The sequence below is a fragment of the Gloeophyllum trabeum genome (genome assembly GCF_000344685.1).
Source record: "Gloeophyllum trabeum ATCC 11539 unplaced genomic scaffold GLOTRscaffold_00019, whole genome shotgun sequence".
NCBI classification, from domain to species: Eukaryota; Fungi; Basidiomycota; class Agaricomycetes; order Gloeophyllales; family Gloeophyllaceae; genus Gloeophyllum; species Gloeophyllum trabeum.
The window spans coordinates 500,289-527,066 of record NW_006920428.1 but is presented as its reverse complement, the minus strand read 5'-3'; the positions used below and the strand labels follow the sequence as shown (position 1 = coordinate 527,066).

At 52.8% G+C, this 26,778-nt stretch overlaps 9 protein-coding genes across 9 annotated transcripts; 2 read left to right on the top strand and 7 right to left on the bottom strand.

The window, feature by feature from the left end:
- Positions 1–268: 268 nt before the first annotated feature.
- On the bottom strand, positions 269–1,756 carry GLOTRDRAFT_133820 (uncharacterized protein; the record flags this gene model as incomplete). The annotated part of the gene is made up of 3 exons (XM_007872775.1): positions 269–289; positions 744–1,445; positions 1,478–1,756. The coding sequence occupies 3 exons, from the start codon at positions 1,754–1,756 to the stop codon at positions 269–271; spliced, it is 1,002 nt and encodes a 333-aa protein (XP_007870966.1).
- Positions 1,757–2,028: 272 nt separating this feature from the next.
- Positions 2,029–3,078, bottom strand: GLOTRDRAFT_50102 (uncharacterized protein; the record flags this gene model as incomplete). Its single annotated transcript, XM_007872631.1, has 3 exons — positions 2,029–2,685; positions 2,733–2,871; positions 2,930–3,078. 3 exons carry the CDS (start codon positions 3,076–3,078, stop codon positions 2,029–2,031), a joined length of 945 nt encoding a protein of 314 aa, XP_007870822.1.
- A 1,605-nt stretch (positions 3,079–4,683) lies between these two features.
- On the bottom strand, positions 4,684–5,757 carry GLOTRDRAFT_133818 (uncharacterized protein; the record flags this gene model as incomplete). Its single annotated transcript, XM_007872774.1, has 7 exons — positions 4,684–4,894; positions 4,961–5,037; positions 5,089–5,186; positions 5,242–5,353; positions 5,410–5,573; positions 5,626–5,660; positions 5,726–5,757. The coding sequence occupies 7 exons, from the start codon at positions 5,755–5,757 to the stop codon at positions 4,684–4,686; spliced, it is 729 nt and encodes a 242-aa protein (XP_007870965.1).
- Positions 5,758–7,877: 2,120 nt separating this feature from the next.
- Positions 7,878–8,624, bottom strand: GLOTRDRAFT_112688 (uncharacterized protein; the record flags this gene model as incomplete). Its single annotated transcript, XM_007872773.1, has 2 exons — positions 7,878–8,186; positions 8,255–8,624. Coding segments are annotated over 2 exons (679 nt in total), but the record flags the coding sequence as incomplete, so codon positions are not given.
- A 2,389-nt stretch (positions 8,625–11,013) lies between these two features.
- On the bottom strand, positions 11,014–12,606 carry GLOTRDRAFT_50300 (uncharacterized protein; the record flags this gene model as incomplete). Its single annotated transcript, XM_007872648.1, has 2 exons — positions 11,014–11,683; positions 11,738–12,606. 2 exons carry the CDS (start codon positions 12,604–12,606, stop codon positions 11,014–11,016), a joined length of 1,539 nt encoding a protein of 512 aa, XP_007870839.1.
- A 2,375-nt stretch (positions 12,607–14,981) lies between these two features.
- On the bottom strand, positions 14,982–15,750 carry GLOTRDRAFT_133815 (uncharacterized protein; the record flags this gene model as incomplete). The annotated part of the gene is made up of 2 exons (XM_007872772.1): positions 14,982–15,183; positions 15,245–15,750. The coding sequence occupies 2 exons, from the start codon at positions 15,748–15,750 to the stop codon at positions 14,982–14,984; spliced, it is 708 nt and encodes a 235-aa protein (XP_007870963.1).
- Positions 15,751–16,396: 646 nt separating this feature from the next.
- On the bottom strand, positions 16,397–17,657 carry GLOTRDRAFT_50197 (alpha/beta-hydrolase; the record flags this gene model as incomplete). The annotated part of the gene is made up of 2 exons (XM_007872639.1): positions 16,397–17,152; positions 17,217–17,657. 2 exons carry the CDS (start codon positions 17,655–17,657, stop codon positions 16,397–16,399), a joined length of 1,197 nt encoding a protein of 398 aa, XP_007870830.1.
- A 674-nt stretch (positions 17,658–18,331) lies between these two features.
- Positions 18,332–20,330, top strand: GLOTRDRAFT_133813 (uncharacterized protein; the record flags this gene model as incomplete). Its single annotated transcript, XM_007872771.1, has 2 exons — positions 18,332–18,479; positions 18,538–20,330. 2 exons carry the CDS (start codon positions 18,332–18,334, stop codon positions 20,328–20,330), a joined length of 1,941 nt encoding a protein of 646 aa, XP_007870962.1.
- A 2,212-nt stretch (positions 20,331–22,542) lies between these two features.
- Positions 22,543–24,469, top strand: GLOTRDRAFT_133812 (uncharacterized protein; the record flags this gene model as incomplete). Its single annotated transcript, XM_007872770.1, has 3 exons — positions 22,543–23,340; positions 23,392–23,906; positions 23,968–24,469. 3 exons carry the CDS (start codon positions 22,543–22,545, stop codon positions 24,467–24,469), a joined length of 1,815 nt encoding a protein of 604 aa, XP_007870961.1.
- Between the last annotated feature and the right edge of the window lie 2,309 nt (positions 24,470–26,778).

Genomic DNA, 26,778 nt, shown 5'->3' with positions numbered 1-26,778 from the left:
AGGCAAAACCCAAGACGAAGGGCAACTCCGGGGGCAATAGTGATTTCTAGCTGACGAAGGGGGGCACAGGTCGGGAACAGGGTAGCCAGAGTGCGACGAGAACGTCGACAAACTATGAAAGCTATTGCAATCCGATTCGAATCTCATTCTAATCCGACGATAATCGTAGCATGTAATTCATATCTGGATATAATTGGAATTTGATTCATATAAAAATAGCAGCTGGGTCCGGACCAATTATAATGCAGGAAGGAAATCTCCGACATGGTCACCGTAGCCATGTCGTCCACTAAATTACTGTCAATAACCGACTGTACTACTTCTCCTTCATAGCCTATAGGATAGTGCAGCACCACGAATAAAAGCAGTATGCCCTTTTGTTGCCCTTGTCGTTGTCAAATATGACGCCCAGGGCATAGACTGGTCGAAGCCTTAAGACCTACCAACCAATGCGGAATAACATACATGGTCTTAGCATCGATATATGCAGCTATTCCCGCATACGCTAGCAACAATGAGCCGAGCAAGGGAGGATCACTATACATACAGCTCGACGGACCCCGGCCTCGAGATCAGAACAATCTGGCAGTTGAATGTGGCTATCGCAAACCGGACACCAGGAGAGATATATACTGACGAGCATACATTGGTGTTTCATAAGTACATACATATGTTGATTTTACTCCTGAGGAGGTCACCATAAATGAGGAAAGGATAGAGAACATAGGTAGAGCTAGACGTACCAGAGCCGTAAGATCAAAGAACTCCGGGAGATGGTTCCAAAGGCCGCCTCGCAGCTCCTTTGCCTGTCTCCGGACTGCGAGTCTGCATGTCCAGCACAAATCTTTCATCCAAGTGGAATGGATGTCGCCGGTATAGTCATGCAGAAGATGTAGCACATCTTCGCTCCGGCGTATACACTCGTGCAGCTCCGTGATGGCTTTCCCTCTCGCTAGGCGGCAGCGTGGGCCAGGCTCATCTGGACGCAACTCGTCTTCGTCCGAGTCCGAGTCCGAGTCCGGGTGAGCCATGGACGCCCAATAACAGAGTCCGTCTAACGCATCCTTCTTCAATTTGGTACGCCCGATGAAAAGCCTGTAGTAGTCATCCCCCGCCAAGGTCTTCCATCGCGCAGTTCGCGTTCCGAAGAACATCAGCGGATGCCGTCGCTCCTTGGTGGGCTTGGACTCATTATCTCTGAATTCCAGAGATAACCGGGAGAGATGGTAGAAAGCAGCGTGGAGAATAGTGGGCACCCCGTACTTCTTGGCTACAATCTCGCCTTCCACCCAAGTTTCAATGGACGTGGGCCAATCTTCGGTCGGTCGCTTGACTATCGGATACCTGAGGCTCGTTATCTCGTGGTTGGTAGCGAGCGCTCGAGCGACAGTATTGGTTCCGCGATCAACGGTGTATTTCGACCGAGGCGTTCGAGTGACAGAGTTCTACATCAAGCGTCATCGAGGACTTGTGAAACCAAACTTAGACCTAAGGCAAAGAGGATGCACGTCTCGTGGTACAATATTTTCAGGACCTCCTCCAAGTCCTCAGCGCTATCTGGCATCCGGATAAACGGCTGTCCTCCCCAAAGCTCGTTCGCGTTTGAGGCTGGCAGGGCAAACATATCCGCAAAGATAGGAGATGCCTTGCTGAGCACAGACATGTGCACGCGGAATCCGACGTGCTCCCCATTCAAGTTCTTCGCACATAAGACAACGTTCCCGTCGTACAGCCAGAGCGTCTCGTGCTCCTTCATGAGTGTTCCCTCCCCTTTCTTCGATTTGTTGGTCACTACGAGTGATTCAAGGCTGTCGGCAGAACCCTTCTCCGTTTCAGGGGATTACGGTTCTCGTCCATGGAGCACAGAGTAAGCGTGCTATGGTAGATGCAAGGTCAAGACGAAGCGGAGCCGATATACTCGAGGACAAAGTGCAAAATTGAAGACCAGTAATGGTGTAACGGCAGATGCGACCTGTCACGCGCACGCCGCGTGAGTCACAGGATGACTGCACTCGCTCTCCTCATTGCCTACAAGTCACGTAGAATAAATTCGTTCCAATTCCAGTTCATAGCCCGTGATTGCAAGGAAGGCGGATGGAAGATTATATTGAACATTTTGGGGAGCCGTTTCCACAAGTTCTCCCTCAGTTCAGCCAGTTGGAGACGAGCAAAGTTCCGACATCTCCAGCAAAGCTTTCGTGGAAATGGACCCTGTTCTGCACGCGTCTTCAAAACCTGCAATGCATCGTCGCTTTCATAGATTGCGTGCCGAAGATCGACGTAGTGCTTGTCTCTCACTTCCAGGGAACACAGTTTCTCGTGGTCCGAATCCGCATCCGCAGGCGAATCCGATTCCGAGTCCAATTCATGGTGTGGGGGATTCCAGCCCAGAATGGACGAGCTGGCGCTTGCCTTCAGGTTCGTGCGCCCGTGCAGCAGACTGTAGTAGTCGTCGGCCTGCAGACTCTTCCACTTAGCAGTTCGCATACCGGCCGCGAGTACGGCCATCTGGACTCTGGTAGATTTGGACCCATCCAGGCCGTACCCAACGGACAGTCGCGAAAGATGGTAGAAGGCGGCGGGGAGGATAGCGGGAATCCCGAACGTTTTGGCTAGCTGAATCGCTGACGCTGGTTCCGGGAGGTGGTCGTCAATGTACGTGTTGTGTTTATCATACCATCCTTTCTTCATCGAGGCTATCTCTGCCTCCAGCGCATCCCAGGCTTGAAGACTTGTCGTGTCGGCCAATCCTCCATGAGGCGGTCAACAACATGAATCCTCACGGTATCGATCTCGTATTTAGTTGCAATAGACAGGACGGGTCGAACGAGGGCTGGCGTGTTTGGGTCCAGGCGTGTAAGATGCAGACTTCTACTTCGAGTCTGAGCGGGCTGCAAAGCAAGACTTTATGCACATAGAGACCACGTACCTCTCGTGGTAAAGAAACATCAGCAAAGCCTCCAGCTCTTCGGCACCGTCAGGCATCCGGACGACAGGTACTCCATCACAAAACTCATTCGCGTCGGACGGGGGAAGAGCGAACATATCTGCGAATATCGGGGAGACCTTGCAGAGCATAGTCCGGTGGACGCGGAAAACGATGCTCGCTCCTTGCTTGTCGACTGAGCCAAGTATGATATTCCCATCCGTGAGCCATAGCGACTCGTGCCTCTTGAAAGGCGGTGGCGTCTGCTGGTCGCTTCCTGGCTGCTTGACGGAGTCGGAGATCCTGCGTCGTTTCACAGATTGGGAACCGTCGGCCATAATAGACGTCGTACTGGTTGAGGAGCAGACAAAACGCGAAGACAGTAGGGTTTGTTTCCTTTTCATAGACAGAAGACAAGCGACAAATCTCGTTATTAGGGTGATTCAGTTCTAACTACGAAAGCCGCTTTTCGTCGCTTTCTGAGAAACCGCTTTCTCGGCTCGGCCGGAAAGGCGTGGGATCCCGGTCAAGCTGCTGCTTTTTGCAAGCGCAGAGCCAATGAGAGAGCTCAATGAGCGAGACTCGCGACTTCGCACGGGGTCGATTGCCATTTCCAGAACGCAATGCATGGCCCCTTGCCGGTGGCTGTAACTTCGACGCTGCGAAAAGCGACAGAAAGCCGCTTTCGCATTTGGAACTGAATCTCCCTATTGCAGACTGCACGCGTCCTGTCACGCGTCCTATTTACGTGGACCACGTCTTTGCTCGTCGGATTCTGTCGGATTCGGAAGCGTTTGCCTTCATTCCTGTCGCATCATACGGCCCTTCGACTAGCGAAGATCGTATTACAACTGTACGGTCTACCAGCAGAGGAACATCTCTGATACGGACGTTACGAAACACTTGAGTAAGAGCTTTCCGTCGCATATCTATTATTCGTTCTCTCGCACTGCGCTTTTTACGTTCACGGTCGTTGGGAAAGAAGTTCCCGATGTCTTAGCTAGTTCCATTATGGTCTGTGGCTTCGTGCCTGTCCATTAGCCTACAAATCCGCACCCGATGTGGGTGTAAGATACCGTATGGTTTACATGTCCCTCTATTTGGCAATAGAATACAGTCCGCCCTGTTCTATCCGCTCAAATGCTAATTCAAACTTGTACAGAGCTTTACTCTCTTAACTTTCCTAACATACTTCTTGTTTGTGGGTGGAGTTCAATTTCATCTTAAAATACTGTGTCATGCTCGGTAGGAATGAGAACAAAAGACCCACGGACCATCATAAACTGCGGCGGATGCGAACACAATGCTGCGGGTGGAATGGTCTGCCGCGCTGGAATCTCCCGCGGCAGACCGCAAGGGGGTGCGTAAGGAAAGTGGGGCGCGCAGCGACGGCTCACGGAGGTTCAGCATCAGCCGGGAGATGAGGGTCACGGAAACTCTGTCGGGAAATGCCTTGAGAGGCTGCAAGATGGCAGAACAAGAGGAGGGGCAGGTACGGACACGTTGGTGAATGTGGATGGCGCTCCACGCAGGAGTGGCTGGAGAATCAGTCAGAGAGGAGCGGGCAAGTGCAGGAGTGGCTATATCTCACCCCTCCGAGCTAGATAATGAAGGTCAGCGATCCGCTACGGAGACCGTGAGTGCGAGAAACAATGCGCTGAACTTACAACAAACGTGGAAATGTTCGCAATATTCGCAAGAACCATGAAGCTTTTCCTTGTCAATTTTCATCTATCGTAGACAGGTGGCAAAGGCACCTACCAAAAGTACATGGCACCATCCTGCAAAATCACGTCCACGAGCGTGCGCCGCCCGATCCGTGCCATGCGTAACGATTTGAGAATAGTCAGGAAAAATATCACCAGGTCAAAGGTGGTCATACCACCCCACGCAATTGCGAGATCTGGGATAGGGCTCCGGCATCGTGTCTCAGGTAATTGGGGAATATCCGAGGACTTACGGATTACCCTGGATTGAGAATAATTTAGTCAGTGACGAGCCGAATGCAGTGGGTGAATGGAGAAATTCACGCACTGTTCGGAGGAGAGCGTGGTATTGCAGCCTATGTCCTGTATGGGCACGGGGTTTGTATGCTTCCCCGTAATAGCCCACTGAGCAGTGGTGAGGGAGGGCTGGGCAGAAGGATGGAGAAGGTAACTTACGCATCCGACGGCGATGACACCCAGCGCGAGACTGCAGAGAAACCAGAGCACCCAGCGGGCTCTCTCGTACAGGGCGTATGTTCGCACAATAAGGCATGCTATACTCGCGATTATCTCAGAAGAAAATGGAAGATGAAATAAGAAATGGCTTACTTCCTACGACCACTTGAACGACGACGGAGAGGATTTGATGGTAGCTCTGCAGCTGTATGCATCTAGGGAATCGCTCAGGGCCGGCCGCAAGACATGACGAGATCACCAACGTCTGGGATTATAGTCAGTGAGTGCACGAACATGATATGATAGTTATCGAAGGTTCACTTTATTTGAGAACGCTCTGAAAAGTTGCAAGATTACAGGGATGTGGCCGAATATCCCCAGATAGCGGTTTAGATAGAAGAGATAGGAAGCCGAGGTAAATTTCGGGGTCCAGAACCTATCGACCTCGATCTCGAAGGTCAGCGTATAGTCGTAGTAAAGCAGGGCTGTATCGGATAAATTCAGACGACTGGCTCGGCTGTCACGCTTTACACTTACCGAACGCGATCGAGGAAAGATATTCGTTGGCATTGCTGTGGCAGCACTGTGTAAGTCTCTCATACCATTATCAAGGTAAGGCGAAACGTTGGTGACCCACAGATCCAGCGCGACACTGCCGGGTGAGGCCATGGGAGGAATGCCAGTGCAGAGTGTCGCATATACAACGTTAACAAACAGCCTGGATATTTGGTTGGCCGTCCTGTTGGGGCCTAGCCATGGATGGCCACCGTTTCGGAGGAAGGTGTCGTGGGTAAGATGAACGGGTACGTTGATCAGGATGATAATAGGCCGAGTCGCCACTTGCCACTTGAAAAGAGGAGCATGCTGACCTGAATTTCATGCAGTGTATTCGAGTTTCAGGCCCCTGCAACCATGATCACGATGCTCCTCCGATAGTAACATCCTGCATGATTAATGAAGAGCTTTCATCTGTTGACGTATTCTGTCCGAGTCGCCCTGGAGCTTCAACTACTTTGATCCAGTCAATTCCACTTTTGAGAATCATGCCTAGAAGTTTCCTGGGGTTGTTTCCGTCTATAGACCCAGTTCTAGTGTCATACCATCATGTTCTTGTGGAGGGGACCCAACTTGAAGTATTAATAGTATGAGTGCCTGGGGTCGAAGTTGACTCCAGAGATCTCGCAGCATAAAGTTGCGCCACAGCTGCCAGTGATGGGGGCGCTCACTCCCAGTATGCGATGATCTCAGGCTTAAGTACCATTGTCTGTTTCCGCTCGATTATGCAGATACTCCTGTCGCTTAACCATTGTCCATGCATGACGCTCCTGGGCCGTCCTTGACCTCGAATCTCTCGGAAAATCCCTTGTCATCTGCTTTCGACGAAGGCTGCGGAGATTGTAGACCATTAGTAAGGATCTGGAATTTCCATATAGGCTCACTTGGAATATCAACGGATCTTCCGGTGCGCAACTAAGACTGATCGTGCTGCAGGGTGTTCAATCGCGAGCTATCAAGAGGGAATCGGTATCAAGGGCATCCCGTTGTCGGCATATTGAGCAGCTTGCGCTCTTTTGCGGACTCGTCGCTCCCAAATCATCGCATACCTCAGGTATGCGATGATTTGGGAGCGACGAGTAACAGGTTGTTAGCGTCGACCCAAGTAAGGGGATACTGTTTGTATCAGTAGCCGTTGTTGAACACTCAAAGGTTGTTCAGCCGGTTTCGGGTTGGACCGCTGGTCAATGTCATTGGTCCAAGAGTCAAGATGCCAAGGGGCTAATTTGCGATTTCTTGCCCTGAGAATTCTGTCCTGCTGTGTTTGCGACCTCCAGACACGCACTAAAAATCTGAATCTATTTCTAGAAGGTCTTTCCAAAGCTAAATACAGCATACATTACCTTTATCCACAGATAGGCCTGTAGTACGAGTTCCGTCAAGGAATTCATTAGAAATAGCCAGGAGACCACTTACCCGATTTGGATGATTCAGAGTGCCGCATGGCTTTGAAGGCACAAGCAGGCATCGTGCAGGGTATTCCGAGGACAAGCAAGAAATGACTACTTGTGCATCATGAATTATATGGTTGGTATATGGGATGTCAGGGCTCTAAGAACAGACACATTCGCTCCTCAGACACTATAGTAGACACGGACGAGATATATATGGTGCATCACGAGTACTTGGCACACTTGTACTACTTATTCTGACGTGCAACTGACTGCCCGAGTTTAACTAGAACGGAATTGATGGCGGGGATGTGGACAAAATTTAGGTATCCATTACTTTCTCGCCAGATCAACGCCAGCATTTGACTCGGGCCGACACGCAGTGTTAAGTGTCCTGTTGCCTGAGCGAAGAAATTCTCTATCGTGTCGCCAATTGCTGGAAGAGCGATGGTCTGATGTCGGGACGCAGCACCCCGTGTCTTCCACTACGCTCAGCAGAACGTGCGCGCATCAGAAAGCTTACGGTTCCCTCGATGTACCTGCTAAACACCGCAGACACGTAACGCGGTCAAACAGTGTACATTCGTTCGATCGTCCACTCATAGCATGCGATCGACAGACGCCCCGACCGACGGCGATCAGACTACCTTGGCGTTCCACCCCAGTCTGAACGACCTCTGGCCAAGCTCGGATCGTCCGCGTCTCGAGCGATCTGCTTCCAGAGGCGAATCCCACCACCCCGAAACCCGCTGCCACAGCCGCCCGAACCGACCGCCCAGCACCGCATTCCCAGATCCCGAACGCACACCCCCGTCGCCCGCGGCAAGGTGCAGCACCCTCATGAACTCCTCCACGAACGCCAACACCGGCGCGTCCCCGCCCCCGGCGCGGCGCCGCCTCTGCTCCTCGACCGAGCCCAGGTAGCCCTCGGCGAAGCTGAACGGGAGGTAGAGCACGCCCTGCCACGTGTACGCGTGCACGAGCATCGAGGGGTTGTATGGGATGCGCGAGCTGAAGCGCGGCGCGGAGACGGCGAGCACGCCCGCGCCGCCCGGGAGCGCGTGCGCAGGCGACAGGTGGCCGTCGACGATTCCTATGGACGATACGTTGGGCAGCGGCGAAAGCTTCCCGAGCCGTTCTTCGGGCGGCAGGCTGCGGGGCCCGCGGATATATGATCGTGAGTGCTTCGGGAACACAGAGCGATAGAATGCAGGGCTCACTCTCGTGCCTTGACTCCCGCCGTGAAGTGCCCCAGGATCTCCATCGCCTCCTCGCCCCACACTCCCACGCGGTCCATATACCGCTGCTGCTCGTTGACCTGCCCCCTGATCTCCCTTCCCAGCGTCCACAGGTCCTCCAGCAGCCTGCCCTCCGCCGCCTCCCCACCCAGCCCGGAGTGCACGTGCACGAACCGCCCGAGGTCGCGCGCGACGTACGCGTGCAGCCCGATCGCGCTCCCGACGCCTCGCGGGTCGACGCCCGCCCGGAAGTTCTTCACGCGCAGGTCGACCGCGCTCGAGGGGATCGGCGCGTCGACGGCGTGCGTGCTCTCCGGGGGGTGCAGCCGGAGAAGGGCGAGGAGCATTGCGGACACGAGGACGTTAAATATAGTGCACCCGCGTTCCCGCGCGGCGGCACACAGCCGCACCAGCGATTCCGGGGGGATAATTCTGAGGAGCACGCCTGTAGTCGAGGGCTGCCCGATGGGCCGGGGGATTGTCAGGCCTTGAAGCGTCTGCAATTCGGGTGAGCGACGGGCCCCGTCCAGGAGGAGTAGACGTCACCTTCGGAACCGTCAGCGCTTCTCTTACTTTGTCCAGCATCGCTGTGTCGCCCTCTGCTCTTTCTGTTGACCAGGGAACTCGCGCGCGATCGGGCATGGCACCCGTCAATCTTACTACTTCGGCACCCCATTCAAAGTCCCTCCTTTCCAAGGAGCCTAATAACCCCGCGATCTTCGCGTTGAACATCTCCAGAAAGTGAAACGACCCGATACCGTCGAACAGTGCGTGTCCAAGGCGGAAAACGAGGCCACACCGGGAGCCTCTCAGGCCAGGCACGAAGTGTACTTCAAAAAGAGTGGCCTGTGGCCCACTGGCTGCTCTCCCGAGATCGCGCGATACCAGTTGAACCGCCGTACCTACATCTCCGGGGGCAGCTTCCGCCGCGTCCGCTCGCGAGAGAACCACTTCTGAGAGCCATCGCTCGACGTCGTCTTCTGAAGCGGGCACTTCGTACACGAGCCGTCCGTCCTCGGGTTTGGGCAGAGCACTCGGCTCGAGTGCCGGCCAGGCGAACGTCGCGGCGATGGTAGGGTGCTCGAACCGCAGTTCGCGGACGGCACAGCGGACGAGGTGTTCATCTATTCGACTGGAACAATCCGCGGGCGGCGTGAGCTGACAAGAGATAATTATGTCGGCCATGCCTGGGAGCGCATAGCCGCACACCGCGAAGCTCGCCTCAAGGCCCCAGAGCTTCCTGTGCCATATCCTGTCGTAAGGAGTAGGACGTGGTCGACCGAGGACAGAGTAGTTTGGCGGTAGAGGAGGCTGCTGCCAGGCCCACGGGGACTTGTGCCTCCCTGGAAGGCCCGACGGGGGGAGGAAAGCCATACTGAGGCGTGCAGATGTGCCTCGATGCATAATTTCGGACTAGTGAGCTTAAGTAGGAGAGGTGAAGCATCGGCGAGGGTATTGCCATGTCATTAGGCCGAGAATCTAACGATTTCACCTTTGGGTTTGTGATCTGGCCTGGGATGAGGATTCCATACGGCATCCCGGCGACCCTTGCTGAGGCTCAATAATGGCTGCTCCGTAGTCGTCGAGAATGCGGCCCCCCCTGATATATTCGATCTCTGCGGACTGTGGTTTTGGTGTTTAGTGAGGCTCAGCAATACTCCGTCACACCAAGGCCTTCTCACAGAAAGAGGACGAACTGCGGTAATACGGCTGAAAGCAGTGTTGTACAGACCCGAGTTCATCTGAAGAAAGATTACTGTGAGTCCGCGGCTGTCCGCAGTCTTCTAGGCCCTGCGGCGGCGATAAGCGCGAGTACGAGTGAGCGGGAGAAATGCCATACACTACCGGAGGACAACCAGAAACGATAGCCTTCTTTTATAACGTTTGAGGTCCCGGCGACTGTTCAGAAAAGCACGACAGAAGTAGTGGGAAGGCAAGATGACCGTCGGATGGTCGCCGGGCTGAAATGAGTACATACGAAATAGAGGCGTACGTCCTAATCTGATCAATGTTGGAAGTAGCTGTGAGTATATGTGGTCAAAGACTTCGTACAAACGAAACCTCATACGCCCTGGAATGCCCGAACAGCCTCGGAGCCGTGTACGTACCACACATAAACTCTCCGGGACGCACGAGTTTAGCATACCCTCTTGCTTATGACTAACCTTTCTAAGGAGATGAAGGCCCAGCTATCGCCACAGGATCAAGATTGTGAGGTCCCGAGCCAGATGTCGTTCTCATCGTATCGGAACCGCACGACACAAGCCGTGCGAGGGAAGAACTAAAGGGCTTCACAAGCAACGGACACATTAGGGGGAAGCTTCACCGAATATACGGAACATTAACATACGATTGTCTGTCCCTGGCGGCACAACAATTCCGAACAGTTGGGGATACGGAGGGTCCATCTGAGTACTACATACCTAGCGCGGTGGTCTGGCATGCGTGCGGCTGTTGCCGTTGCTTCTGAGTTATTCCGAGTCTTGCATTTTACTAGTAGTCGGATCTTAGTCGTGCTGCACCAGCAAAGACACACATCACTATGGCTGCGCTGCTTGCAGTCTATTTTGTCTCTCCAGCGCATTGCGGATGAGAATGGTAGTAAGTATGCGCTCCATACGGGCAACTAGGTTTGTTCCGGGCTGATTTCGGCGAATTCATTCATTATGCGACGTTTTCTCTCTGCCGCCTCTAGAAACGTGGCGACTGTTACTACATCTCATCCTTTGACTAAGGGGCCTCTACACTCCCCGAAGGCTGCGCGAAGGACTGTCCGTTGTACCCACTCTCCGTACACCCCTCCTCTTTCTCTCAGCGTCTTGGATAATCTGATACTTATTTTGGAGCGTCCTGATCCGTTCAGCCATCCGGTTCTGGGCATCCTGTGATATGCCTTCGTCCTTCATGGCTTCGAGGCGGAGCTGTAGGAGTTTGATCGTGCCCGCGACGTGACCGGTGAAGCTGCCAGACAGTGCGAGGGAATTATACGAATCGCACAAATACCCTAGCTTGCCTTCGCTACCCTTGAGCGCCTCTTCGCATTCTGCGATCTTCGCCTCTACAGTCGCGCGCACAGCCTCAATCTTCTCCGCTTCTGTTTTAGCCCCATCGTAAAGAGCCTTCGCCAGTTCATTGACTTCCTCAACTTTCTTCGTCTTTTTCACCCATTTGGCATAAATATGCTGGTGCAGGTCGGAGGAATGTCCGCACACGTGGCAGTGAGATGGATCCTGTCTGCCACCCGGTTGCTGGAACGCCATACACTGCTTACCCAGGCGATCGGTGTCCAACGTGAAGGTGACATTGCAGGATAGGTGACAATTGGAGTAACACCCTGTGGCCGCGCATAGTGTGTTGTGGACGTTTGTTGCTTCGTGCTCGAAGTAGGTCCTGGACACGATCGCCGAATATCTGCTATTAATATCCCGGATCTGTCGCCGGAGACGTCAGTGCGTTGTGCAGGACAGGCGAACACCGGTAGCTGGTACCTCTACTTGCTGACGCATATCGTCCTGTAGCTTGATGAGCGCGCTTCTAAGCTCTTCCGTCTGCGAAATACTAGCGATAACGTTCGCAATCGCGGCCTCGATCTCTGTGGAGATTTCCTGCAGATCATTAATCGTCTTCGTGGGTTGCACTGAACGGCTGTCCAGCCACTGGAACACGTCGTTGAGCGTCTCGAGCGATTCAACATATCCCTCCTCTACATCTCGGCGCATCTTCTCGAGCCGCTGGCGCGGCCCTTGGACGCGCTTTGCCTGATACTTGAGCCATCTCGCCAGGGGATTGTCAATCAAGAACTGACGACAGCCTTGAAGTACCGCGGGAAGGGACGTACTGTCAAAGTTGAAGTTGAGAGGGTCGTTCACATTCGTGAAGACAAATCCGATATTGTCGAACAAGGTGTAAGGAAATAAACCTGATATCGCCGACAGTGCGTAGTCTGTGGAGACTCCGAGCCGCGGGAGCGTGCCATTCGCCAGAATGATGACAGCGTCGATGGTCTCAGTGTGATCCCGAATGAAGTTCGCAATGGCTTCCCTATGGTCACTATCTTTGTCGATTCCACGAGTATCAGCGAGACCAGGGGTGTCGAGGATGTGAATCACTGTGTCATTGGCAGCGGTAATCGTGTACATCAGCGGTTTGTTTGTCTGGCTACCAGACTGTTTCCCGCCAGCCTCGTTTGCGGTCTGATGAACAGTGCCGAAAGCTTTCAGTTGAACGCCAGCGCAGACGTTGGACAGCAGATCCAGGAAAGCCGTCTTCCCAGTGCCCGTCTCGCCAATGAGAGCAATGGTCAATTCTCTTTTCTGCCACGGATAGAACGTCATTCTGCGAGAAGTGCGCGTGGCTCTGATCTCGTTAATCTTACGCAAACAATCCATTGCAGTAGACGAACGTACGGCGCGGCGCTGGCATCACGAGTAGGTTGCACGGACGCCCGGGTGGAGCCGTGTGATCGCACCGAAGGGAGCGTAAGACCTGATGCCTGGTGAACAACAGGTCTAGCGCTGCCTGAGGTGCGAACGTCAAGTCTAGCGTTCTGTAAGGTGGAATGTAGGGGTGGCCATATAGATATACATCATACCGTTGAAGCGTAGGTACACGATTTGTACCTTCGGTCGTAATATGGATACTGATCCTCGTGTACATGTCCGCAGCTTCAAGTTCGAGAGGAAACGGGGGGTGAGAATGGCGATCGAAGGAACTATTTATGCGGCGACGTTTCAGCGGGACGTAAAAGACCATCGATGATTCATGGTCTGGTGGTTACCTGATTCGGGGGGGGAGGTGTCAGAGGATTGAGACAGATACAGGGACTAGCGATACCAGGCAGTCCAGATCTGTGTCCTCCACCAGCTTCCTTTGGTACACGTGCCAGAGTTAGCCGCTGTGACCAGGGTGTCGACTGCTGTGATAGCGCGCAAGTGCAGAGAGCTAGCACCGCATTTTCACGCCAGCATACTCGAATTAGATCAACAATTCAGTGGGTAGCCTTGGACGGGGACAAGATGTCCGTATTGAAGACACACCTGGCTGCTCTGGCGCCCAACTATGTTTAGACAGAGTTTGAGTTTCGTATCTCTCTGCTTCGCGTTTTATCCCGATGGCCGACTGGCGGCTATTCTGAGTTAGGTATCTGGAACTGTACCACTCCCTGCGAAAGGCACTCGCCGACAATGCATCTCCGCCAGATGTTGAGCGCCGCCGCTGAAGATGTACAGTGGCTGGGTATTATGGTACCAACCACTATCTCAACAAATATAGAGAGATTGTCAGTGGCAAGAGCAGGCCTCACCACCGACCGGTATCATGCGACGATCTTTGATCATCGACGTCGGAGAGACCGGGGCGAAGAAGGCGCCCATGATATTCCCGCGAGCCAGCGCTTGCGTGCGGATGTCAAGGAAAATTAAGTTGATAGCGTCCAGATTACCTCATCATCTTTACCAGCACCTCGAAGCTGACGCACTGACCTCTCCACTCCTGCCGCTACCGGTACATACACCCGAGAAGGTTGGATCTGAATGGGATGTATGGTTATGGCGGGGAAAATGGGCCAGTCTTCACCTGTACTGCCTAAGATGGGATAGGTGCTGTACGTTCGTAACATCCAGAAAATGCTTATGCGGCTTCAATATCTGCGCATAGCGATCTGAGCGACAACCATAACGCTAGCACGAACGAATCAAGAACAGGAGGCTGACTGGAGAAGTCACGATTATCCCTCAGGCCATGTACGAGCACCTGAGCAATGAGACCGTCTGCGACGATGACGTTCGGCTTGAAGCTCGTGTCTTGGAATGAGGTATCGAGAGTTCGTGAGCATGTCGAGTGTGATAGCGGGACAGGCCGGGGGTTGGGTGAGGCGATAATTGACGTAGAAGGTAAGTGTGAGTGTGTGAGTACCGCAGGAGCCATTTTCGATGTTATACATTACCGAGTGAGTATTCGCTCAACCCCCCCTCCCCCCAGGTCACCTCCTAAGTGGGGTTAACATGGCGGGAAAAGAGGTAGTGTAACGTACCGTGAAACCCGCTCCATGGAGGTGGAGCACTGCTTTTCATTTTCCTCCGTACTTCGAAGTCGAAGCATGAATCAATGAGTTGGTACCCGCAGATCTGCGCGAGAGATATACCCCTGCGAAAGACTCTCAGGCTGTCGCCAGCCGCCTCACCGCAGGCTCACTGAATGTCCGTACTGGATTTCTGTCTGAGACTCACTTTAATGGGGAATACTGAGAATACGGAACGATTTTGATGATTAGAGCACTTCTGAAGTCCCACGAGTCACACTGGCGCATCGGACGATGCAAAGTTACGGAGGTCAAGTCCTCGAGGATAAGTGTCATAGATATCACCTCGAGCTCTCGTGAATCAGCATTATAACTACGTAGATGCAGCTGTTCTTTAGGCGTATGGTAGTACCACGCTGATCCGACGAAGAACGCAAAGTGAGTCAAGAGTTAGTAACAGGATATCGTAGCAAGTGCTGAACATACATGTCTATGGCGGAAGATAGAGTAAGCTCCGCGCTAAATTACTCTACCTTGAAGACCCTCGAGAAACGCTGCCCAGTAATGGTAGACTCAGTGAAAGCAGGGAACGAAGATATAAAGCTGCTCTTACCGACTGGCCGCTGGCCGAACGGGACAAGATAGCTCGAGACGGAGAGCATGGCTCCTACATCGCCCGAAGAGGTATACCTAAGCTTCTTGGCCACCGCTCGGCTGCATAGCGACCCCCACAAAGGAAGGAGGTATGAAGAATGTGGCGCTGAAGTCCAGGGCGACCACTCGGCCATCCTTGAGCTTCTTAAAGTTGCGCGGGTGGATATCGCAAGGGCATAGACAGAGACCGCTCTGTGCGTCAGCCACCAGGTCGACGCGCCTTGGGTCGTTCATCACTCTAAGGATCTGTCATATCCCTGCCTCATTCAAATGCACCTGAAACGCTGCTGAGCACTCACGTTGTCAATATGATTATGCAAGTTTTGAACGGACCTGTAATCAGCAGCAGGAATCCACTCAGGAAAGAAGTGCACAATAGGCATGCTCCCGCCGACGCGGCCAAGGGTCGCGTCCGGTGCCGGAGGTCGATCAAGGCTTGAACAGCTTTGGCCACTATGTCAACGTCGGATTTATCGCAGTCAGGAGTGTCGATATATTCCATCACGATGTAACCGATAGAGAAGGAAGCTTTCTCCCTCGTGAAAGCGCGGAAACTCGGAGGATTACCCAAACCAGAGGATGGAACGTTGCAGAGAGCCTTGGCAACCCGATCCTGCGTCAGGGCCTCGGGGATAGTAACGTTTGGGCCGTACTTAACCCAGGCGATGACGGACTGAGCCTCGTCGACGAGCTTGAATCCCAAGACATCATAGCCGGCTTGTCTGCATCGGGTAACGATGTCCGCGTCAGAGGGCAGACTTTCGTTGACGAGGAAATTGTGAGTCAAAGAATGACATGGTGACATGGTGACTTCAAGTTGTAAGCACGGAAGAAGAGTCCTGGAGCAGAATAATACGGTCGAAAATGGCGGCTACTGCAAAACAACCATAGCAGAAGTGAGCTTATCACCGAGCGCCTGCCACAACAGGAGAAGCAAATTAAAATGGGGGTTGAACGTTGTTGAAGACCGCGAGCCGTGTGACGCGGAGGTCAGGTGACTGAGTCGCGTCACCGCCCGTCACCTGTCTCCCGCCACTGCCACTTTACCGTTACGCGGTTGCAGTGGTGTATACCAGTCAACTTATCTATGTCTATTACGTATATTTCTTCGATGAAACATTCCGTCTCTAGTGCTCAACAATGTGAGTATGTTCCCACTTCGTCCAAGAATGCAAGATAAGTATTAATAACAAGTACAGTATGGATTCGCTGGCAGCGAAATTATCGATGATAGTTCCTTTTTTGGAGAATCTGTTGCTCGTCCGAGTCCCATTCCGCACTACATGGTATAAAGAGTGGTTAGAAACAGGCGTCCTACACTATTGCCAATAAGAACCCTATATACGTAGGATATACGATTTATAATCCTACTCGACGAGGGGAAGAGTCACAGCAGCAGTGCTGAATATTTCGGGCTCCAGAAAAGTGAAACATGATGGTTACAATAGTCGCTACAGCTCATCCACCCATCTGCTAATCCTGATAAGCGTTTGTGTGCGCTCCGGTTCATGCCAGTGGAAGCTAAGAAAGTCATGTATCGCGTCCGAAGGGATATCCCTCACAACTTTTACGCCGTCCTCCCTCATCATCTCCACCAGCACCTCGGAGTCGTCACATAACCTCTCTGCTCCCCCGGCTACCACATACGCCGAGGGAAATCCTCTAAAAATGCCCTTAGTAGGTTGCATATGGGGCGAAATTGGAGATAAGAAAGGGTCAATCTTCGCCTGTTCTTCACTGAGCTTTCCTAAGATAGAACTGGTGCTGTACGCCATAACCTCCCGCAGAGGCTTATGCGGGTTGAATATGTCCGTAAAGCGCTTTCGCTCATCCGAAGAGCCATGCACATTCCGCGAAAATGACAAATCCAACACGGTTGAGATCAAGACCAGATATCCAGGGGGCGGGAGGGAAGCAATGTGATTTTCCATTAGGTACCGAACGAGTACCTGCGCAATGTGTCCACCCGCAGAATCACCTGCAACGATGATGTTTTCGGGCTTGAATCCCATCTCTTGAACGAGGTATCGATAGGTCGCGAGAGCGTCGAGGATGGCTGCGGGAAAGGGATTCTCAATCTCAACCGTGTCTGGAGGTGATGATGCGAGGCGGTATTCGACCCCGAAGGTACGCTTCAGGATGTGAGAGTATTGCAAGATCCCTTTGGTGATGTTAGAGGTGATGAAGTTGGGGTTTGCAGAGCCCGTCTGGGTACGTTTAAATGTAGAGGGTCAAATTCAAATCCACCGCGCGATAGATAGTGAAACGTACCGTAAAGCCTCCTCCATGAAAGTGGAGTACCGTCTTCTCATCTTCCACAGCCTTGGGGGGACCGCCTCCTTCGAACTGGAATCCTGGCTTGAAGATCCAGTACCCCGAGATACGGGCAGGAGACACGCCAGCGTTAGTGGCATATTCTCGCAAGCGCCCTACAACCAGGCTGTCGTCCACAGGCTCTATCCAAGCAAATTGTGCGTTCTCGTACGTCTTTCCCGGGTCCACTTTCTGTCTGAGATTCACTTTGATGGGGAATGCAGAGAGGGACTGGGCGACCTTGACGATTAAAGCACGTCTAAGATCCCAAGAGGCCCGCTGGCGGTTTCTGCATGGGAGGTAGTATATGGACCACAGTGGCACCTTGACGAGCAAAGAGAGCGCGAAGTATGCGAAGTATGCGGCTTTGAAAGGCTGATAGGTATACAGAGGCGCCATATGAGGAGCTTACAGTCGGATAGCAGATGGAGGAGACCAGCACGACTACGGTTGGGAGTCGACTTGGATGGATGATGGGATACGTGTCGCTGAGAGCGCACTACGGGCATTTCGGGGATGATCCCCATTGCGTGTTTTGATAACGCCGGGCCTTTATACTATAAGCCAGGAAATAGAATAAGGGGTCCCGGATTACGGGTAGGGTCCCATAGCCCTGAAAATGAGAGCGAACGGAGCATTATGGCAGGGGCCGCAGAGAGGAAGCAGACGACTGACTTGTCGCGGAGCGAGCTCACCGAGTGACCCTAACCTGATGGACGAAGGCCCTAGAGACCTTTATAGTTACGCCACGACTTGTCTCACCCTCTCGTGTGTAAGCACTTTTTTGATTCGGCTGGACCAATTGCTGGCACTGCATACGATATCTTTTCCCTGGGTTACTTACCTTCACAACATGAGTCAGATACTAACACTCGGTCCTGCAAGGGTTGCCAGACTAAGCAGAGCGTGAGAACTATGCCGCACTGCAGTGCTGGCCAAGCAACGCCAAACATAACCACAGTTTGTTGACGCAACGAGGTGGCCACTTTCCGCCCCTCAGAGACTCCTAAGAACCTCACTATCGACTGTTCTCGAATATTCTTTGCGATCCAGTCGAACATTTCCTTCAAAACATGGCTATTATTCTGAGCTCAAGCCCCCGTGCCACCGCATCTGCACAGACGGAAGCCACCTCAGGGCCCATCGTTACTGGACCGCACCGTATTGCTGAAGAACAACACAAGCGGAATAAATCCACCTCTATGACTAATGATACTATAGGTAAGTTCAATACTGCAGGTGCTTGGTAGACTGAATTTAATACCATTCGATTCGGAAGTTGTCGTTCCTATCGCGAGCCACACTCAGGCTCAACCTGACCATCCCATGCCTTCCGTCAAAATAATTGCTGGCCACTCGGGACCTGTAGGAGAGTCCACAGACGTCAGGAGCTATGCTCGATTACCACGAAGGATTTCTACTGTTACCACCGCCGATGTCACCACCACCGGTCCTCCCCAGGGCGAGGAACAACCACAAAGTAGCGACGTGAGCCATGTCCTGGAGGCTGAGACGAAGTGCATTTGGCCGGGGACAAATCTGGCAGGTGTAACTGTGCTCCCGGTGGAGACACTGTGCCAGATCTTCTCAGTTACTATTGACGAGGCGAGGGAAAGGGTCTGGCCGCTTGCGCCGGATCCTCGGTTCTATGACAGTATCCAGACGCTGATGGCAGTTTCTAAGTCCTGGAGAAACATGATACTCGGTAGTCCCACCCTCTGGAGTACGGTACTACTCGATGGTATCAAACCCAGCGCAGTGGCGCTTATCATTAGCCGCAGCGGAAAGTCTACACCACTTTCCGTACAAGGTAAATTTATCGATGGAGACGGAAATGAGGATGCCAACAGCAGGAAGCTCAAGCTGGTTCTGCGGGAGTCGCACAGAATACGCAAGTTGTACCTGGAAGTGTCAGACAAATATCTCAGGATGCTGGGCAGCGGAAAAGGGATGCCGAAGCTAGAAGAACTCACCTTAACAAGGACTCTCTCGCGCAGCCTAGCAGTCAGCAGAAAGCTACCTAGCCTGAGGGCCCTCAGGAGTCCTCGCCTGCAGAACATCGCCCTGTACGATGTTCCATTCAGGGCCTACCAGGTCCTCTTATCTGGCAACGTCCAGGATCTCACTCTGATTACTGATATTACGCCGCTATTGTCAACGGATGATATCTTGTCATCTCTTCGCTCTGTCCCCAACCTGAGGTCCTTGACGATGCTGGCGGCCGTGAAGAGCAAGGAAGTCCGATGGCCCCAACCGGTGGTTTTGCCTAAACTCGAGGAGTTGGAGATCGAACCCAACGAAGTCGTGGACGTCAAGTTTCTTGACTATATAGGAGCGCCGAAGTTGACTTCTGTCAACTGTCACATCCTGTCGCCTTTCTCAAGTGACGACACAGAGGTTGCGAAAATCACAGATCTACTGGCACCCCTGGTGAACCAGATAGCTCGTTACCGCGACTTTCGCCGTTGCGAGATCAGGAAGCCTGACGAGTACAACATGGGTGTTGAACTGATCAATCCAAGAGCAGTGTCGAATCCGACGATGAAGAAAGAAGGTCTCTACTTCAGCGTCGATCATCTCGAACAGGCAAAGATTCTGGGTGTGCTCACCTCCTTTGACGGTTCTCTGAATAGGGTCACGGACCTAATGATACGAGAAGGGGCTTCTCCACCAGAAGCTACGGATGCTTGGCACAATCTCTTGAATCTCATGGCTGAGGTGCGGACGCTCCACATACACGGAAGGGATCTCGCAGCCATACCATCAGGATTTATTCACAACGAAGAGGGCGCTCCCCGTCGCATCCTTCCGGTGGTGGAATCGATAACCGTCGAAGGAGTAAGCAAGATGGAAGGATCCATCAATCACCTGTTGAGATTATTCCAGCATCGCGGAAACGCGAAACATAGGATTAATTTACGCATTGTGAATGCGATTGACATTGCTCAGAGTGACGTCGATTCCTTGGACACCTTGGTTGAGAATGTTTACTGGGATGGAGTGGTATCTGGAAGTGGAGGGGATGTGAACGGCAGGAACTCGGATGAGGAAAATGACAATGTCGAAGGATGAAGACATGGAGACCGACGCGCACACGATGGTATGGTAGTACTGGGCGCAAAAGAATGATCTCCGGTGCAAGCAATGGCTAAAAACCACAAGACCTAGCCGACATTCCTGTTCCTGTTCGTGTCCCCGTCTATACATACATTTTTGACGAAGGCCATAGTATAGATTTGGTCGTAGAGATCAACACAGCTGCAGCAGAGTGGCGTGTTATCGTTGCGATATCGCTTCGAAGACCAGCGGCAATTGCCGTGGATAGCAGGCTATTCCCAATATCCACTCCATTCATCTGAAGTTCAAATGATAGCATGCCAGAATGTCTTTCAGGCAGCGCGCTAGCCTATGCTTGTCTACGTATGTCGAGCCAAGCTAAGGGCGAGCGAAGAGACCACGCGTTGAGCACGCGACATCCCGCGTGGGTCATTTCCTTAGAGGTGCTCAGCGCGCTTTCGTATTCTCTCCGTTATGCTTCGCTCGCCAGCTTGGCTCGTCGACGTGTTTTTCGTCCCGGCTACCTGCATCCCTTTTCTCTGGTGGGGTGGTGTAGCCCGGATTTCGTCGTGTCGCGAAGACGGCGCGCGTTGTAGCTTCGCCATTCCAACCCTGAGTCTCGGGTCTGGCACTTTCCGGTGCCACAATCTCGGCCACCGCGGACTTTGCTGCGGCCCGCCCGACGCCGACCCGAGCCTCCCCCAACCCATGGTAATCGCACTAAGCATCACGCGAAGTCGATTCCCAACGTCTCTTTCCTAGTCTACACATCTAGTCTCGTTACAGAAGCCCATTAGCTTGGAGCGCAGCTTGCTTGACCTCAGCCGTGAGCGTGACTGGGAACGATGTCCTCGATGTTTTGGAAAGAGGTCTGAGCTACATCGCGCTGCTTGGGACAAGGGCGATCGTATTCCGTATGACCTGTAGTCTTAACCGCCGGTTCCCGCCCATAGAGAACATCATCCACATCGTTGCCTGCGACAGCTGACCACTGTAAGTGACCGGACGGTAAGATATGCCTAATACTCAGGGTCTCCCAGAGTTGATTGCCGGGTTAATACCCCTACTTACTTTTGCGCAAGGACAGACAAGGAAGTAGACTATACACTCCAGCCCTGAGCGAGGTTGAGGTACGGTGTCCTTTGGAGGCTTGCAGGCTTCCCTTTTCGCGATGAACCACCACTACGCACACCCGTATTTGCTCCCGCTCTGAACGGTTCCGGACCTTCGGAATCCATGCTGGGTACACGTCTAGCTGTAGTCTCTTGGCAGCCGGCTTGTTACCGGTCCCTGTGACACTATCATCCGTTCTATCAGGCCGTACAACTTGATGGAGGAAATGCTTGTTCCAGGTCTGGCTCTTTACAGTATTTCCTCGTGCTGATCTGCGGCACCTGTGTTTATTGTATTCCGCTTCCATCGTGATGCGGAAGAGACGCGGAGAGGGCGTTTTGCATTTATCGGGCCCCTTACGTGAGTTTGGGCTTCCATGCAAGCCGTCATTTTTAGGTGAAGTCGAGAGTCAGATGGATGACGTAGAGGACCGTCTCACGACTTCTGGCAAGGTAGCCAGAGGACTTACTCGCACGCTTTGGGGCAGCAGCTCGGCACTCGCTCCAAGAGTTGGAAATATTTCTTTGAATTGAGTCCATCTCATGTGAGTCGTGTCCATACACGTTTAACCTCCTTGCCCAAATACACCCATGCCGTTCTTCCCTCATCAGTGCTTCTAGGTTAGGATGACCTAGCCATAAGTTCAGGTAGAGCAGCGTATGCTGGTTGGGACGAAGGTCGTACTTCAATTCCTGTATATCTTTGGGAAGTCGCCGAAATTATAAGTAAAGGATAAGGGTGAAGGATTCCCCCAGTCTAACTCTGCATCCTGCCGTGTTACCGTGGATTCTGTATGAAATGCCCTAGCAGGACGAAGTATGTGTCAGCCTCCTCTTCCTATTTCATATCGTAACACCTTGCAGACTGATATTTTGGGAATAGCCGCATTGGCAGCGACCGTCGGGACGCCTCCCTGAACCCGTTCGATGCCCGTCGGGGACCCTTGTTCGCTTGTCCGAGCGAACAGGCATAATTGTGGATCGTCGAGGAAGCGACATACCAGACGTCACTGGCTTGCTGTAACTTGCTCGTTCCATTTAATAGCTGCGAGGCCAGGTTACTATCCTAGCCTTCTCGCAATACCGTGGCCTACTCCGATCCCAGCTTTGCAACCATGCAGAGATCCCCTTGGGCTTGGCAGCAGCCACCTCTACCAGCCAACTACTCCGTAGTTGGTCAGTCCTCACCGCCTACACCGAAAGATAGAATATGGTACAGAAAACTCTGGGGCCTCGAGGCCAGCTTCGCCATGTGCGGTCACGTCCTCCCTGGAATGGCCGATATCATCCTCTCTTGCCAGCTCACGCCTCCAGACGGTTGTCCCACCGAGATTGACGAAGCTCTCGTCCGCACCGCCGTCCGTGCGCTACGATTCGAGCACCCCACCATCGCCGCCAAGTTCGCCTGGCCGAAACTCGAGCCGGACACCTTCCCTGTAGCCGATAACGCGCGGTTCGTGTATGAGGTACCTGCTTCTGACGAAGACGTCGAGGGATGGCTCTCGCAAGTCGTGGTCACGCGAATGGACGCGGCTGAAGCAGCTCGCGGAGACGTAGATTCGGCGGTCAGGTTTGTGTCGCATGACCTGGGCAGAGTGGCCTACGGACCGCAAACCACTCTGTTCGAGCTGCACTTCATCCCTGTCTGGCAAGGTTCTTCCTGCGGTGTCGTCTTTCGCTTGGGACATGCATTATTCGACGGGATTGGGTCATTTCAGTTCCTTGACATGTTCAATGCAAGAATCGCGCAATTATTAAAAATGCCCGTGAGGGAGGAATTTGCGTGGGGAGAAGAGGTGACAAGATTGACAGGCGCCGTACCAGACCGTGCTCGGGTACCGTGGTCGCCAGACAAAATAGATGACGACAAGGTGATGCTTGACAAGCTCCAAGAAGCCCTCGTAATTCAGAAGGTGAGATCAATCAACATAAAGACGTTTCGAGCACTCAACTTAATTCAACAGAGTCTGCGAGGATTAGACGTCCCCAGTCCTCTCGGGCCCCCTTCGAGCACCGGTGTGGTCCTCAGGACGATGTCTCCCGACTCTCTGGGACGGCTCTCTGCGGCTGCGCGTAACCGCGGATGTACCGTTTTCAGCGTGCTCCTGTCTGCGAACATTCTTTCGCTTCTCCGGCTCCGCCCCCCATCGGATCCGAATAACAGCGATATTGCGATATATCCCAGCGCCGTCGACTTGCGCGCAAGGAATCTTAGAGATGGTGCCAGTCCACGAGGCGTATCAAATACGATAGGCTTCCATGTCTATATCGTGCGGAACCTAAGGCGGTTCGTTCATGACAGGTCTAAGACAGATGCGTCAGGGGAGACCCGGACGCTCTTGGATGACCTGTGGACGTTGGGGAGGGAAGTGAGAAAACAGGTCGACGAGCAGCGGAGATACATGGACCGTATTGGGTTCTGGGGCAATGAGCTGATGGAGGTCCTTGGACACTTCACAGCCGCAGCCAGGGCAAGAGAGTACGTTTGTTTCTTTTCCATTACATTACGGATTCTCATTTCATTCTTCGCTTCCGAGAAGTAAACAGCCCGAAGAACGTATAGCGAACCTCTCGCCACTGCCCAACTTATCATCTTTAGGCATAGTCGACGGTCACCTCTCCCCCTCGCACAAGGTTTCCGATACATCGGTGCTGACGATCTCCAGTCCGAGATTCAGTTCCCGTATCCCGTATAACCCTTCCGTGATCATGCATCCTTATACATGGCAGGGGACGCTCTATGTCCCTTTCAGCTTTCCTGAGGGCTACATGTGCTCAAACGAGTCTCAGGGAACTGGGGTGGACGCTCAGGTATTGAACTTTACCGATGAATTCATGAAAATCTTGAAGTCCGCATCCGAAGATGGAGCGATGTGCTCATCAGACCAAATGTCGGGGAAGCCGCTGGCAAGAATATGGAGGAAGGTCTCTCGCTGGGCTGGACATGTCCGAAGGTCATCTGCGCCTCTCGCCTCAGACGTCCCGAAACACAGCCGATCCGGCTCAAGCCGAAGAACCTTCAGACTGTCGTTCGTAGCCTAATTCTGCCCGATTATCTGTCTCGAACATCGTATAGACGGTCCTATAGATTACTACTGGATCTCGGCTCTCTGAGTGCGGCGTATACGTAGAGAAACAGGTTTGTATGCTAATCATGACTTTACTATCACACTCTTTCTTCCTTGTAGAGTACGATCATGGGGCAGGTAACGGAGCGCTGTCAACTATAAGGTGCAGGATCTTCATGAATACGTCTATGAAAGCTAGGAGGTACGCGTGATCTGTTATTCCCTCAGAGGCTGCACGCATCTGTTCCTCCAGCGTCCCGTAGTACCTTTTCGTAAAGCTAAAATGTATTTTCAGAGTTCCTTTCCGAGTATAAACGTGCAACATAAGTGCATGTCCGGGCGTTCTGACACTGAGTTGTAGCTGCGAAATGCATAGGGCATCAGGGATAGCGACAGCGATGGTCGGGGAGAGATATCGATCGGTTGCACCGAGGGGCGATATGACCGGAAAGGGAGACGAATACACACAGCCAAGAGTAGTAGAGGTGGCAATCAGACGTCCAAAAATGAGTAGTCTTGTTGTAGCTCCGGTCTAAGGAGGTCAACAAGAGTGGTGCACTATGTACCTTGAGAGCCCAAGACGGTTCCCTGCAGACTCGATGGCGGGGGCCAGTTCTTCCAGTTACGCCCATGTCGCTAATGTACAGCATTTGACAGATCACTCTGATAACTTGCCGCCAATCGTCGCCTCGAGTCCTCCGCGGCCAACGGGTATTTCTAGAAAGGTAGACGGCCGTCCCGACTCCCGACAGGATGGCTGAGCTCTCCACTCAGCAAGCGTATAGTCCTACTTGCGCGGGTGCGGACTCTCCTTTCCAGAATTGAATCGACTTTTTCCCTGGAGTGCCGCAGGTACTTGCCGTTCCTCATTATCACACTGGGAGCGACTCCGGACATGAAAATTGTACTTGCTTGTATTGGTGGCCTTGGAAGCTCGTGTCCGCAATTGTCAGCTCCCAGGGCTCATCGCCGTGTGATCCACAAGATCCAACCGCCCTGAATATTTTCTCACAAAATATCAGTAGGCGACTTAAGATTTATACTTAGAGGGAGAGAACTCAATCCAGTCTCAATGAGCTCAAATGGCGAGGCATACGCCACGCGTTCGATGTTGGAGCGACTGTGGGAATCAGAGAGGTGACACCGCTCTGTTTCTCAGGCTGTGGCAAACTGCACGGATTCCAAATTTAGCGACATTCTTTCCTTTTTGGGTTATATTTATCTTTCGTTCTCTTATCGTAACTCTTTATCACTCTGACAGCTCATATAGCGTTGTGATAGCCTTTTGACGTATCTAGATTGTTGTACTGTACCTTGCGAGCTTGAGGACCTTAAGTACAACGCCCCCGTAGATACATCCCCATCTTTGCACTTGTTCGTTAGACGTGCTAAGTGGGGTGAGTTTGTATTCGCGAACCCGTTCGTTCATGGACTTACCATTACCTGTAGTTTACTTGTCTGTTCATTCACAGGTAATGCTATATCTTTGCACTTGTTCGTTAGACGTGCTAAGTGGGTTTACTTGTCTGTTCGTTCACAGACGTGCACGTCTACGCAAAGGTCGAATATATTATATTATTTTGACATTCGAATCGTGCTCGGCCAATCAGACTGCGTGAAATCTCGTTGAGACTTCAGAGGACCGCGGCGTGACGATCCTCGCTATCTTTGTAGTCAACACCCTATGCCGCGCTAGTCTTGCTATCTGCTACGTCTACTGTGGATTAGGCGATATTACGCCTACCTGTGTGTTAAAATATTCCAAGCAAACGGAAGACGAGCGCGTTTGCCCCAGGCGGTCGGTTGCCCGAAGGGCAATCGCGTACAGTACATCGAGTAGATACAACGAATATATATGAATTTCTTATCACCTTATCAGTTGGGCCCGCCTGCGGCGGTCCCCCCCTGACCACGCGCACACGGCGCGAGCTCGCAAGCTCGATCCCGACTCCCGAAATCCAACACACTCCCCCGAGCATAGCGAGCGAGCGCCTCGATACACTCCCCGTCTCGATACACTCCCCAGTATCCCACACTCCCCGAATCCCGCAACTCCTCCTCCGATCCCAGCCCCGACATCCGGCCAATAGTCCATGCTCGCGATGAGCTCCGACGGGCGACCCTTAGGCGCAAAGGTAGGCGAAAGGCGTACGGCAATCCCAACAGCTCCCCAATAGCTCTCCGAAAACTTCGATCCCGACCTCAACCTCGACATCGCAACTCACGTTCTTCGGCACAGTAGGTTTCGGCCCCCACAAGGCAAGTCCCTCGACTGGATTCAGC